The sequence below is a fragment of the Juglans microcarpa x Juglans regia genome, chromosome 2S, assembly GCF_004785595.1.
Source record: "Juglans microcarpa x Juglans regia isolate MS1-56 chromosome 2S, Jm3101_v1.0, whole genome shotgun sequence".
NCBI lineage: Eukaryota > Viridiplantae > Streptophyta > Magnoliopsida > Fagales > Juglandaceae > Juglans > Juglans microcarpa x Juglans regia.
The window spans coordinates 5,885,310-5,900,624 of NC_054597.1; the positions used below are offsets into that span (position 1 = coordinate 5,885,310).

General features: G+C 34.2%; 1 protein-coding gene across 1 annotated transcript; it reads left to right on the forward strand.

Moving 5' to 3' along the window:
• The first annotated feature begins 1,643 nt into the window (after window positions 1-1,643).
• Window positions 1,644-3,603, forward strand: LOC121252496 (ycf20-like protein). Its single transcript, XM_041152184.1, has 2 exons — window positions 1,644-1,872; window positions 2,972-3,603. Exon 2 carries the CDS (start codon window positions 3,013-3,015, stop codon window positions 3,478-3,480), a length of 468 nt encoding a protein of 155 aa, XP_041008118.1. The 5' UTR covers window positions 1,644-1,872; window positions 2,972-3,012; the 3' UTR covers window positions 3,481-3,603.
• Window positions 3,604-15,315: the final 11,712 nt, after the last annotated feature.

Here is a 15,315-nt window from a genome sequence, read left to right on the forward strand (position 1 = left end):
TATAATAATAAAATAAAATCAACATTATTCAAACAAATCTTTAAAACAACGGGGGAGAGGATGATGATGCTATACCTGTGATGTTACCAAGATAGACGGTGCCAGACATTGCAAGCACTTTGGTCTCAATCAGATGGTTCCTTATGGATAACGCGAAAAGAAAGTACCACTCATCCAAAGCTGAAAAATAGATGTTTGGACTGTTTCAATAAGCTTTTTTTTTTTTTTTTTTTGAAAAAAACAACAAAAAAAGAATGCAAGTGGGTGATGGTCACACAATCACACATCCCCAAGAATTAAAAGGCCCCACAATTTGCGTAGGGAAAGAAATTCATGGTCTCAAATTGTAGATTTCTACTCCCTTTTTCCACCGCACTTATGGTCGCAGCAGATGAATACCCTAGCATAGATAACATAAAAGCCCAAGTCAGATAAATGCTTATCACTCAATAACAATGTTTTGAATACCGTACTAGATGTCGTATCGATCAAGACACTGGAACAAAATATTTCGATATCAGTACCGTTTTGAGATAACGTTTCGAGATAACATTTCGGGATAGTCGATATATAAATAAATTATATATATAAATATATATAAAAATTATATTTCAAAATAATAGTCTATATATAAATAAATTATATATATAAATATATATAAAAATTATATTCCAAAATAATAGTCTATATATAAATAAATTATATATAAATACATATATATAAATTATAAATAGTCTAGTCTGAATTGGGAGTTAAAAAATAAGCTTGTAGTTTAAAAAAATGAAAAAAAAAACACAGGCCGAAATATATGCCGGTACAGCCGGTATTTTGGCCGGTACGAAACATATATGTACCTGTATCGGCCAAACGGCCAGTACAAAAAATTTCGGCCGTACCGACCGATGCGGTATGAAATTTAAAACACTGTTCAATAAGCATAAAATACCAATCCGGCAGCCCTCTAATTCCCTCATCAATACCTACTCAGATCAAACTCTAACTCCACTTACTCTTGCATATATCAAAAATCGACACGAATGATTTTTGCATTGTCAGAACAAGTAATCGGTCAAAAACTTTGTTAAATTGCACAGGAGGTAGGAGAGGTTCTATTGCTTCTAACAACTTCATACAATACATCTAGAGATCAAACGCTCTATCAGACTCCATGCTATTTGACTCTTTGCTGCACTTCCCGATCATGCTCACATACCTCCCGTCCTCAGCTTATTTCTTCTTTAGTTATATCATCTAAGATATAAATAAAATCTATCTTTATTATTTCCGAGTATGAGAGCGGCCACCATAGGGGCTACAACCTACATCCCAATTACTTTTGCAATATAGTGTAGATCAGCTTATTTCTTCTTTATTTATATCATTTAGATATTTTTGTCTTTACCAATTCAAAATTTATAATATTCTCAAGTATTTTAGTATTTTTTTTAATATCCTCTCATGTATTAATAAGATTGCAATGTGTCTCCACTACTAATAAAATGCAAAAAAATGCCAAATAAAAACTAAAAAGAAAATAAAAACTAGAAAAAATCATTCATCATACTTTTCTTGATTTTTACCCTTTTCCATGCTTCACAAAAATTTTATCTCGAGTATTTTTCTGTTCATTTTTCCACAAAAATCAACCAAAAAAAAAAAAAAAACCCAGCGTTTTCTCGGGACTGCTGAGCTATCCAAAACGATACGTTTGAGAGAGTGAAAGAACATGCGCCTCGCCGCTCCTCCTCTGCATCACTGATTTTACTCTTGAGCACTCGATCTCTCTTTCCCTCTCTCTCGTTTTCAGGAACAAGGATAGATGGTGCTGGGGAAGCTTCTGAATTTCAAAGCGTAGCTTATACTGCTTTTAAGGTATTTTTTCTGATTTTGTTCTTTCCTTTTTTTTCTCTGAATTTGATTGGATTGAATGCATTTGAATTCTTACATTAGGGGAGATGGATCTTCTTTGAAGTTCTTCTTTCATCATTCTTTAATGCATGCGTTTGAAAGTTCTATAATAATTGTTGTATTCATAATGGTTTTTCCCAGGCTCTGAGTTCCGAGATTTTGATTAATCCACTTAAACTTGGGATAAATATACAGTTTACAAGTTTCTTATTTTCCCAATAATCAACCTTACAAGTAAATCAATTTGCTTAATAATTTTTGTTTTCTTGGTATTGTTTATCATTTGGGATATTCGTCTCTATGATGTATTTGATACGTATATCTAAAAAACCTGTTTCTGAGATCGAATTGATTTATATATTGTATTAGGAAAGACATCAGTTACTGGGATATGAGGGTATGAGATCAACTTCTCTGCAAATAAAACAATGTCAAAATTGGTTAGGGAGAATGTGTTGAAGATTTATTTTAGAGGTGCCTAGCAGGGGTTTTAAGCCCTTTTGATTCGGATTGGGATGAAACATGTAACATGCACAATAGTCAATATTTTGAAAAATAAAAATCTTGATGACTTACGACATCTGATGGGGACTGTTGAATGTGGATGTTCTTGAGGTCTGCATTGTGGTAATGAACCAAGAAATAGTACTAATTGAATTGATGATTTGAAAGTAATTGAAATGTGATTTGTATAGTCTGTCTAGAAGAATAAACGTGGGAATTGTGAAGTCATAGATGAACAGGCCATGACAGAGCCAAATTCTTTGGATTCTTGTGTTACCAGGTACCTCTGAATTAAATATAGGCAAACATCATATGAACAATTAGGCAGAATGAAACAGCGGTTTTCTGATTCTTTTTCAAAACCTTGGAAATTCAGGCAAGATGTAATAACCATATTGTAGTCTCTTATTACTGCTCCTGTGAAACTAGTAGATGTCCTGTTAGTGTAGTCTTCTATTCATATATGAGTGGACAGTGGTATTTCTTGCTTTTGTATTTTTCTGTTGTCTGTGTTGAGGAATGTGTTTTTATCTAACAAGCTTGTCTTCAACTTTTTCAGAATAAGCATCGGGGTTGGCCTTCTTGGCAGTGATACTTTAGATGGCACATTCTTCAAGTTTGATCTCTACGAGCCTCCTGTCAATTGGCTTGAGTCTTCAAACCCGAGTTTCACGTGGGAAATATGGAACTTTTCCCCAGAGATCCTCACCCGGGCTTCTTCGTATCCAAGCTGTGCAAGAGAATGGAGGGCCTCGAAGACTAGTTGACATTATCAGACTTGTACCAGAGATTTCAAGGAACTATTTTCGAAGTCCTTCTCGAAGGGCTCTTTTTGGGGGAATCTCTTTGTTGGGTGGCTTTTATGTTGCACAGACGATCTCTTTGTCTTTTGGAGCTTTAGGAGTGAATGATGTGATTGCTGCAGTTGTATGTGTTCTCCTGACAGAGTATGTCACAAAATTTTATTACAGCCAGCCGAAGGTGACATTCCCCCTTGCTCTTCTCAACAATTTCAAGATGGGTTTTACTTATGGTCTATTCATTGATGCTTTTAAGCTTGCCAGTTGACAATGCCTCATAAAGCACTTGTAGTTAGTTGTCTTGTAAATTCTCAAGTTAATGTTCATATTTTCTTTTTGGAGTTACATGTTCATGTTGTTATATATGATCAAATACATTTTCACATTTGATTTTATCATATTCTTAGTTTATGACCGACCATTCTTTTTGTCTATTGACTTTCTTTTTTCCTAAAAGCAGGACCATATTGCCCTCTGCTAGTATGTTGTCTGCCTTGGTTGTTATCTTTTGGTGGTCAAATACGGACTACCTAAACAATAGCATATTTTTACATGAACTATGGCAGCTAATATAACAGAAAAAAAAAGGACATGAATTGTGTTCGTTTAGGAAATGGGGCTTCCATTTGTGTATCTTGATCCAATAGTAATTGCTTAAATTTGAATTGATGATAGTCATTTCATTAGACCAGCACCAGCAAGAATTTGCTATTTAACATCATGCTTGGTAGATTATGACATTTTTTCATGGCATTGCCAGATCTCATCCATATACTTGGTGTGAAATAGGTAATTTTCTTGTTGCGTAACTTATTGATGATCAAAGCATGTTTTAAACTAAGCTTTTATACATCTGGTAGGACCGGTACTGCTAAATCTACTTTATTAAGAACAGCTTTGACTGTGAGATACTACTTGTATTTCAAGTTGTATTGTTATTAATGTTTGATTATGTATGTTGATAATTTGTGTAGTATGGTACATGCCTTGAGATTTTTTTTTTTTTTTTAACTTCCGATAATTTGAGAGGAGAAGACGGAAGGATGCGTTGGATTTTGTAGGCTAAATTTTTGTGAGGTGTTTTGATAATACTAATAGAGTTAACGAGATGACAGCTAGTGTTTTGAGAAAGAGATTATGCTCTTCTATAATGGATGATGCTATTGGACTTAAGTGTCTTTTGTAGGAATTTTTGTTTTTATTTTTTGACGGGTATTTGGACCCAAAAACTTGAGTCAGTTGATTAGAACCATGTGATGAACACCTGCTGCAGTGGTATTTTATAATTTCAAAGAGACGAGTTTTGCACCTTGGTCTAATGTGGTTTTGTTTCAATTTTAGATAATGTTTTTGTGTTGAAAATGTCCAATGATAAAAACTAGAATGTTGGAGCTAAAAAGTGTGCAGTGGTGGCGGTTTAAGAATGTCTATCCACCCTCAATGGTGGTGTTGGAGATGAGGTCTTGTCCTGGAGTGCACATATCGATTATATGCATAGCGTAATTTTTAGAGAAATACTTGGTATATAAAAAAATTAATCTAAAAATTAAAATTACCCAAATACCCTTGTATCGTAACACAACGGAAATATTTATCAATTCACTCAACAAATTGGTTAGTTGTTAATCATGCAATTATTTAATAATTAAGCAATAACTTAAAGTAAATAAATTGTATAACAAAAAGATTGGTATAGAAAGGAAATCTTTTAAAAAACTCTTTAAAGATAAAATCTTACGGGGCAGTTAGATCTAGAAAAATCAATTTTATTATTTAAAAATCAATTACAAGTAAAGCTCAATTATAAAATCTTTGTCAATTAATACTCTTACTTGACCAGACAAATGACCAATTTGTCTTCTATTGCAGTAATAGCCAGAACTTCTGACGATATTTAAACATTGGCTTTTCTCCTAGAACTCCAGTGGTTGAAACTCGACCAATCAAATTCTCCAGAGCACGATCACACTCTTTGAGAGAAACAATATTAAAATTCTCTAAGAAATTTTCTCACCAAAATATGCACTTAAAAGTGCTCTAGAAAATATCCAGATCTGAATCTCTACAGATCCTAAGCAGGAAGATTCCTTAAATAAACAATCTGAAAGCAGTTTTAGTTTCAGTAGGACTCTGCTGACGGTGCGAGTCTGTTGCGAAAACGTCTCATGATGGAATGCTGACATTTCGTGATAAATCTTCTCTGCAGTAATAGATTTCAGTTCAACCTCTTCTCTGGATAAGCGTAGATTCTTTGGGACTCGATTTTCACACTTATGATTTATCTAAACAACCTCTAATACCTCATAGATAAACTTAATATTGTTACATGTAAAGTCAATAAATAATTACATTCATCCAAAATTACAAACTTAATGATGGGATAAACTCTATCATTTTAATCTTATAATCCTATCTAAATTTACCAACTTAGTTACCTAATTCTAGTCAAACTTTTATATCTATAAAAATAAACTTATAAACTGATTTATCTTGATATGGTAGGTAAAATTGTGAAGTTCATTTTAGTATAAAGTAAATATAGCGTCTCATATCAATTTGCATTTGTTTGAAAGTTCTATTTTAAAAGATTCTTTTGTAGATCTAATACTTTTTTAATTTTTATTGCACCCAATGCGGGTGATTAAGGTCCCGTTTAGATACAATAAGTATTTCATCTCATCATTACAATCTTTTTAAATTTTCACATAAAATATAATAAATAATTCAACTTATTTAAATCTCAAAATAATATTAATATTAAAAAATAATATTTTAACAATATTTTATTTAATTTTTAACTTTCAACTTTTATCTTAATTAATCTCATCTCAACTCACTATTCAAATGAAATCTAAGATTGTGGAGATGCGTTATTAAAAAATGTTAAAATTGGATATCATCGCCATAAATTGATAACTGATAATAGCAGGCAGTATGATAGAGTAATGTTAATCTTCAATTCAGATATTGTTAGTTTTAAACATATTTGCTTATGTGAGATATTTTAAGTGACTACCTATTAGTTAAATAGACAATTAACTTAAATATACCACGTCAATAAAAATAACTAAAATAATAAAATATAAGTTTAAGGACAACATTAGAATATGTTTTGATTGAGGATTGTGCCACGTAAATAAGAGAAATACTTTAACTATAGATATATCTTACAAAAATAAATTTATAAATTAACTAATTTGATTTATAATAAGAGCATATGTTTTTTTTTCCCATGTGTCGAGGAACCTCTCCAAGGCAGGATGAGTAAACCATTGTCTCGTGCACCACACATTCGAAAGTTTTCTTATACGAAACTAGTTAAATTGCTGACTTTTCACCAGTGGGTGTGGCCCCAAATGATTGTTTGCACCCATGAGGTATTGAACCTTGGACCTTGAAAGGAATGATATCCCAAGACCAAGGTCTTCACCACTTGGGCCAACCCCTTGGGGTTCAGGGATCATTTGCAAGCTAGACATGAAGAAGGCATATAATCACGTTAACTGGGAGTTCCTTCTCTAACTTCTTGGGAGGTGTGGCTTTGGGGAGAGGTGGCGGTCATGGATCCGTTGGTGCATATCACTAGCGAAATTCTCAGTGTTGATAAATGATAGTCCAACTGGTTTTTGTCACAGCATATTAGGTTTAAGACAAGGAGATCTGTTGTCGCCCTTGCTATTTGTTATTGTGATAAAGGCGCTTAGTAGGATGACCTTGTCATTGGCTAATAATAGTTTCGTGGATGATTTTTCGATCAGAACCCCGGAGAGGGAAACCATTAACATATCTCATTTGTTGTTTGCAGATAATACATTTATCTTTTGTGAGGCTGATCAAAATCGAATTCGAGCACTGAAGGCATTGCTCTTTTGTTTTGAAGCATCATTCGGGTTGAAAGTGAACTTTGACAAATCAGAGATGGTACCTATTGGAGGTGTTCTCAATCTACGACTAGGACTAAGCAAAAATCTGACAATCCGACTTCGAATCCGCCTCCGCTCCGGCTCCGCTCCAGTTCCGCTCCGGCTCCGACTTGTCGGAGTCAGAGTCGGAGTTTTTTTTCTCTTGGAAGTCGGAGTCAGAGCCATGCGTGAACCGACTCTGCTCCGCTCCGACTCTGACCCTCCGCCTCCGACTCCTCCTCCGATGTGGCCCTCCGACTCCGACTCCGCCTCCGCCTCCGATTTTATACATATTTTATAAAAAAATGTGTTTTTTTATATATTAATTATTTAAATTTTATACAACTATATCTTATATAGTTAGTTAAACTCAATAATATACTAGTTAAATAATATATTTATACTATATAATATATAGACTAAATTGACTAACAATAGTTTAGTATATGACTATATGTAAATATCATACTATTACAAATTTACAATATTACTACCATGTAACACTAAATTACTAACACTAAATTACTAATGTATAAATATAATAGCATGTAATATTAATGTATATATAATATACTATAAACACTAAGGTGCATAATAACATTAACATGTAATATTGTAATACTAATGGATAAACACTAATCTATAAATTTATAATAACATATAATACTAATGTATAATAACTAAAGTATTATTCATATAAATTTTATATAACAATATCTTGTATTAATTATATTTTTTGACCTAATAAATTATCAACATATTCCTTTTGATAAATATATTAGTAATTCTAATATACATTAGTATAATAATTAGATTTATGGCCTAATACTAATACTATTAGTAAACCACTTTAAGCCAGTAATTCTAATATACATTAGTATAATAATTAGATTTATGGCCTAATACTAATACTATTAGTAAACCACTTTAAGCCTATATATAAATTACTATATAAATCACTATAGTATTAATTACTAATACTATATAACTATATGATACAATTAACTATAGTGATATACTAGTATTAGACATTAGTATACTAATACTATCAGTGATATAGTTAGTATAATATTTATACTAATACTATTATATAGTTATACTAAATTAAACTCACTATAGCAAATACTAATATATAATTATGCTAATCACTATAACTAATACTAATACTAATATAGACGATAGTTATACCTTATAGTATTATAACTATACTAAATCACTATAACTTATACTAATATAGTTATACTAAAATTTAAATCACTATAACTAATACTAACATAGTTATATTACTACATGATACTATTAACTATAGTGATATACTAGTATTAGACATTAGTATACTAATACTATCAGTGATATAGTTAGTATAATATTTATATTAATACTATTATATAGTTATACTAAATTAAAATCACTATAGCAAATACTAATATATAATTATGGTAATCACTATAACTAATACTAATACTAATATAGACTATAGTTATAACTTATAGTATATACTAAATCACTATAACTTATAACTATACTAAATCACTATAACTTATACTAATATAGTTATACTAATCACTATAACTATATATAGTATTAATATCACTATTAAAATATATAGTATTAATAATAACTAATACTAATATAAGTATTAGTAAAACTAATATTAAAAATAAGGCACCGTATACGAAATATTAGTGTATTAATGTACTTGATATATATTATATATATATTAAATCTCTAATCTCTTATATATTAATATATATATAATATATATCAAGTACATTAGTGTATTACTAATATTTTGTATACGGTGCCTTATTTTTAATATTCATATATAATAATATATATCATATTTTTTTTATGAATCTTCATATATATATATATATATAATATAAAATAGATTCATATTAATTAGTATACTACTTTACAATACGGTGCCGTTTATAACTTTATAGTATACTACTATAGTTAATAACTTAAACGTTTTAGTTTCGGTGATGAGGGTTCCTACTTCCTCCCGAGTTCACTTCCCAGTTCCCCCCTTCAATTTCATCTTCAATCTTCAGGATCAAAATCTCAGCCCTCCCCTCTCTCGCAGTCACAGCTCCTCTCGCGCAGCCCTCCTCTCTCTCGCACAGCCCTCCCCTCCCTCTCACTGCCTCGCAGCCCTCCCCTCTCTCGCGCAACTCTCTTTCGCAGCTCTTCTCACGCAGCCCTCCCCTCTCTTGCGCAGCCCTCTCTCGCAGCTCCCCTCTCTCGCGCAGCCCTCTCTCGCACGTTGCCTCTCTCGCAGCTCCTCTCGCAACTCTCTTTCGCGCAGCCCCGTCGTCACCGTCGGTAGGTTACCCAACCCATGTCTCTGTTCTTTATTTACCCAAACTATTTGTTTCTATGTTTCAAGTTTGATTATGAGTGTTGGGTTTTGTATGTAAATGAATCAATGATGGGTTTTGTGTTTTAGGGTTTGGTTGTGATTCTGTGGGTTATTTCATGTTTTGTTGTTTATGTTTGTTTATGTTTGCCCTGTGCTTGTGTTTTCTTTTGTGCACATGAATGTGTGTTCGTCTTGTATGTTATATGGGTGACTTTAATCTAAGAGCCGATGGATTAAAGATGTCTTAAACCTGTTCTTTGGATTTTGTGTTCTGCTTCTATTAATTGCGTTGAACCACATTAGAACCACATTAGATGTATGATTATACAAGTAACATGTTATTGAATGTTGGTTCTGATTTTTTTTCTATTTTCCTGTTTAAGAAGAGTATATATTTTCTCAAATATATTTCTGTTTTAGTGATTGTAAAACATCCACAAGTTGAGTTAATAAGTTTGTTTTGTGCTTTTGGGGCTGTGTTTGGCTGTTTTAGTGATTGTCTTAACCGTACTATTTTGTTTGTTTGTAACTTTGTTGTGGTTTTAGTTCTCAAATCATGAATATAAAAGGCAGAAACACTTCTACATCCACAGCTGCATCTTCTCCTGGCATCCCTGAACAGCCTATTGATGCTCCTTGTCCCATAGTTGAAGAGTCCACCGGACCAATAGAATCTTCGGTAGGCACTGCTAGTGCCTTCTGTTCTAACCCTCGCCCTCCACTTGATAGTAGAGTTCCTAAGAATAAGTCTTTGGTATGGGTCCACTTCACAAGAGTGCCCGATTGTGATCCCGAAGAGCCTATAGCTACTTGTAACTATTGTGGAAGGCAATGGAAATGCCATCCCAAAAGGCAAGGTACTTCGGCCATGAAAACACACATCCAACTTTGCCCCAAAAACCGTAAGAGTAAGTTTGACAACACTCAAACATTCTTGGTCCCGGAAGCAAGAATTGAAGGCCAATGAGAGAAGACCTTAGGGATGACCAAGTACAATGAGAAAAAAATCCGGACAGCCCTTGCTAGGATGGTGATAGTGGATGAGTTACCCTTTAGGGTTGTTGAGGGCCAAGGGTTTCGGGAATACACTAAATCCCTTTATCCTAGATTTTCAATTCCTTCTCGATTTACCGTAATGCGCGACTATATGAGGCTATTCTTGAAAGAGAATGATAGCTTGAAGAAAATGTTTTTGACCACCAAACAAGGAGTGTGCTTGACCACCGACACTTGGACTTCTATCCAAAATATTAATTACATGTGTGTGACCGCTCACTTTATTGATAGTGATTGGAAGTTGCAGAAGCGGATCATTTCATTTGTTCGGATTAACGACCACAAGTGGGCAACGATTGGGAGGGAGTTGGAGGAGTGTATGCTTGATTGGGGCATTGACAAAATCCTCACAATTACGGTGGACAATGCTACCTCTAACGACTCTACTATTGATTAGTTGAGAACAAGAGAAATAGGAAGTGAGGATTGTGTTGCAGCTCACGAGTTTATTCACATGAGGTGTACGGCACACATCTTAAACCTTATTATGAGTGAAGGTTTGAAAGATGTTGATGACTCGATCATAAGAGTCAGAAATTTGATTAAGTATGTAAAGTCTTCTCTCCAAAGACTTGCCACTTTCAAGTCTTGTGTTGATAGGTCAAAAGTATCATGTTTTAGTTTCTTGTGTCTCGATGTGCCTACTAGATGGAACTCGACTTTTCTTATGTTGGACGTGGCTGAGAAGTATAAAAAAGCATTCCAACTTTTGCTTGATGAGGATCCCTACTCAAGAGTTTATTTATCTGAGGATGGGCATGGGAAAAAGGGTCTAGGAGCTCCTGAGGTTGATGATTGAAAGACCATAAGAAACTTTTCGAAGTTTCTTCATGTATTTTATAATGTCACCATGCGTATTTCTGGTACACTATATGTCACTTCAAATTTGTATGTCCAATAGCTCATTAATATTCATAAAAACTTGAATGCTTTTTGTACCAATAGTAATCGACGCTTGAGTTCAATGGCTTTGAGAATGAAGACAAAGTATAATAAATATTGGGGTGATCTTGAAAAAATAAATCGATTGTTGTTTGTTGCTGCCATTCTTGATCCACAGTACAAATTGGTTGCTCAAGCATATTGGTTCCACAAAACATTGGGCGATGAGAGGGGTGAGGAGTTTGTTGTACTCCTCAAGAGAGATATGGAATATTTGTATGAACAATATGTAGGGTTTTATGGTGGCTGCGTAACTGGGTTTAAGTCAACTCGGAGTCGGAGTGGTGAGGCTAGTGCATCAATGGGGAGTAGTAGTGGTACCTGTAATGATGATGATCCTATGGACTTTTTGTTGGGATTCCATAAAGATAGAAAATCAGCATCCTTGATGGATTGTAAGTCTGAACTAGAGCGGTATTTGTTGGAGGATGTTGAGGTTCCTACGGGGAATTTTGAAATTTTGGTATGGTGGAAAGTCAACTCAAGCAAATATCCGGTTCTTGCCCTAATGGCAAGAGATATTTTGGTCATTCCGATCACCACTGTTGCATCTGAGTTGGCATTTAGCACAGGAGGCCGTGTCCTTGATCCATTCAGGAGTTCTTTGGCTTCTAGAACTGTCGAAGCTCTTGTGTGCACGCAAAACTGGTTGAAGTCAACTCCTATATGCTTAAGTCGAAATTATACGGATGCCATTGATGATGCAGAGAGTTATAAGTTAGACTCGGGTAATGTATTTAGAGATTTTTTTAAGTTGTTATAGATGTTGATTTTGACATTTTGTGATACTAACATCCTATACTTTAACATCTTAATGTAGAATTAATCACTGGTATGGCCAACTTACTTCGTGAAGATGATTGACAATTTGACATATTGAGCTTTTGAGGTTTGAGTTACTATCCAAAATACTAAATGTTTCATGCTGAATTCTGTTTACTTTTCAAAGACAACTCTGTTATCTACTTCCACTTTGTTTATGCCATAGGTCCATATTTATTTAAATTTCCGAGACCTTAGTTCAAAGAAGCTAAATTGGTTGGGAACATTTATTTTACAACTATGCAAAACTGGTTGGGAACATTATTCCTAATAGGCTTTTTGAGAATATTACAACTATGCAAAACTGGTTGCATCTTCCTAATAAGATGTAATATACATGCTTTTTATATTTGTTTAAATTTATTTTTCATATGATATTAAAGTTGGGTTGTTTTCCTGACTAATATTTTCATTTTTTTTTCAGGCACAACTTGAAAGTTGGAAGTTGGAACATTTGCAAGTTTGTACTTTGTAACATTTAATATATTTTGGTTCATTTGTTCATTTGTAGGGCATTTAGAATATTTTAATTTGAAAATTTGTAATTTATTTTATTTTGGTGCATTTGGAAGTTCCTAATTTTACATTTAAATGTTGTTGGAAACATTTATTTTGGTTGGCTCTTAGAATATTTTGGATTTCTTTTGTTGTTAGAATGATGTAGATATCAGGATATGGATGATGGCATTGATGAGAGTACATGTAAAAATAGGACTTTCTTTTTAATTTTTGAACGCATGTTATTGTAGTAGTAGTAAGTAAATATTATTATAATGGGTGTGGATGATGGATGGTAGGTGTGGTCTGTGCATGTTTATTGTAGTGATTAGTGTTTAGTTGGATGTGGATATTAGGATATGGAGGCTCCAATAGAAAAATGACATTTCTTTTGGCACTAAAACCTTCCACAACCACCTGTGCCAACTGCTAAGGGCAACTATCACCTTTTTTCTTCACAATCTGCCACGCTGATTTATTCTAAATAGGACTTTCTTTTTAATTTTTGAATGCATGTTAGTATGTTACTTGTTTTATTTAGTTGTATAACTTGTATTTTTTGTAATCAAAAGTTTAATTAATTTAGATTGTAATGTTGAAGCCTACAATTTTTTTTTTTAAAAAAGTGGGTCAAATATGAAGTTAAAAAAAATAAAAAAAATATAAAATCAAAAAATCTGACTCCGCTCCGACTCCGCTCCAAGAAGTCGGAGTCGAAATCGGAGCGGATTCTGTGCGTTTCAGAGTTGGAGGTCGGATTCGACCTCCGACAAAGTCGGAGTCAGAGTCGGAGGTTGGGCCCTCCGACTCCGAAAGGGTCGGTGCTCAGCCCTATCTACGACAGCTAGCCAACACGTTGGGGGTATAAGATAGCCTTACTTCCTATGACTTACTTAGGCCTTCCGTTGGGGGCTCCTTTGAGAGCGTCTTCTTTATGGGACATAGTGGTTGAGAAAGTAGAGCGGAGACTGGTGGGATGGAAAATGATGTATTTGTCAAAATGTGGTAGAATTACTTTGATTAAAAGTACTTTATCTAACCTACCAACTTATTTTTTTATCCTTATTTCCTATACCTGCAAGTGTGTCGGTTCGAATTGAGAAACTCTAACATGATTTCTTGTGGAGTGGAGTGTGGGAGGAGTTCAAGTTTCATCTAGTTAAGTGGGAGACAATATGCTGCTCCATTTCTAATGACGGTTTGGGCACCAGAAGTATGAGAATCTTTAATCGGGCGTTACTTGGCAAGTGGCTGTGGATATATCATAAGAAACCAGAATCCCTGTAGAAATTTGTGATTGAGAGCAAATATGGAGATTTATGGGGGGATGATGCTCTAAAGAAGTAAGTGACGCTTATGAAGTGGGTTTGTGAAAACACATTTGAAGAGGATGTGAGGTCTTGAGTAGACGCACTAGACTTCTTTTGGGTGAGGGCTCAAAGATTAAATTCTGGAGATATATTTGGTGTGGTAATAGTACTCTACAAGAGATATTCCCTTCACTGTTCAATATTGCTAGTTCTAAAGATGTATTAGTGGCAGAAGTCATTGAGATATCTGGGGGGCAAATCTGTTGGAACATCACCTTTAGTAGGGCGGCACACGATTAGGAAATGAGCAGCTTTGCAGATTTTTACACTCTTGTATACTCTATAATACCAAGCACTCAACATGAAGATTTAATGTAGTGGATACCTAATGGTAAATGGGTATTCTCGGTTCGCTCTTTAAAAATCAATTTAGGGAAGTCTCGTACTTTAGGTCTTATTTGGATTAAAAAATCAACTTTATTAGAATAGATGATTTTGATGTTCCTTAGATAATACATGAGCTGAGCATTACCTCAAACACATGATGTGCACTCTGTAAATAACGTAGACAATAGGTTTGTTATCGTCTACGGTTGCCCATAACAAACTTTATTCCTTATTTGATTCCTTTACAGTGTATATATATACTTGTACAATATCGCGTACAATAGACAAAGAAAATATTCCAAATTCCATTGTGCACTCTGCTCCTTATTTCTGTTTAGTCTGACATGGTATCACGAGCAAACGACTAATTGTCCTAGATCCATGGCTTCAGAAATTCCCAATCCCCCACCTCCGCCACCTTCGTCTCCATCTCATCCCCACATTACCTCATCCTTTTCGCATATCGTTACCACAAAACTATCCTCTGAAAATTATATTCTTTGAAAAGTTCAAACCTCGGCTTATCTAAGAGGACAGGACCTCTTCTCCTTCGTCGATGGTTCCTCTCCCCCACCCCCTGAGTTTCTTCCTCACTCCTCCAATGCATCTCTAAAGATTAATCCCCTTTTTCTCTCCTGGCGCAAGACGGACTAGCTTGTGCTCAGTATTCTTTTCTCCTCCCTTTCTGAATCTATACTCAATCACGTTCTCTCTTCCACTACATCTTATCAACTTTGGACCTCTCTTTCCTCTATGTTCTCGTTTCAGTCCCAAGCTAAAGAGTTTCAAGTGCGTTTTCAGCTCACAAATCTGTCCAGGGG

Excerpts from the sequence above, each read along its gene's own strand:
- LOC121252496 (XM_041152184.1), top strand. The coding sequence starts at position 3,013 with ATGGCACATTCTTCAAGTTTGATCTCTACGAGCCTCCTGTCAATTGGC.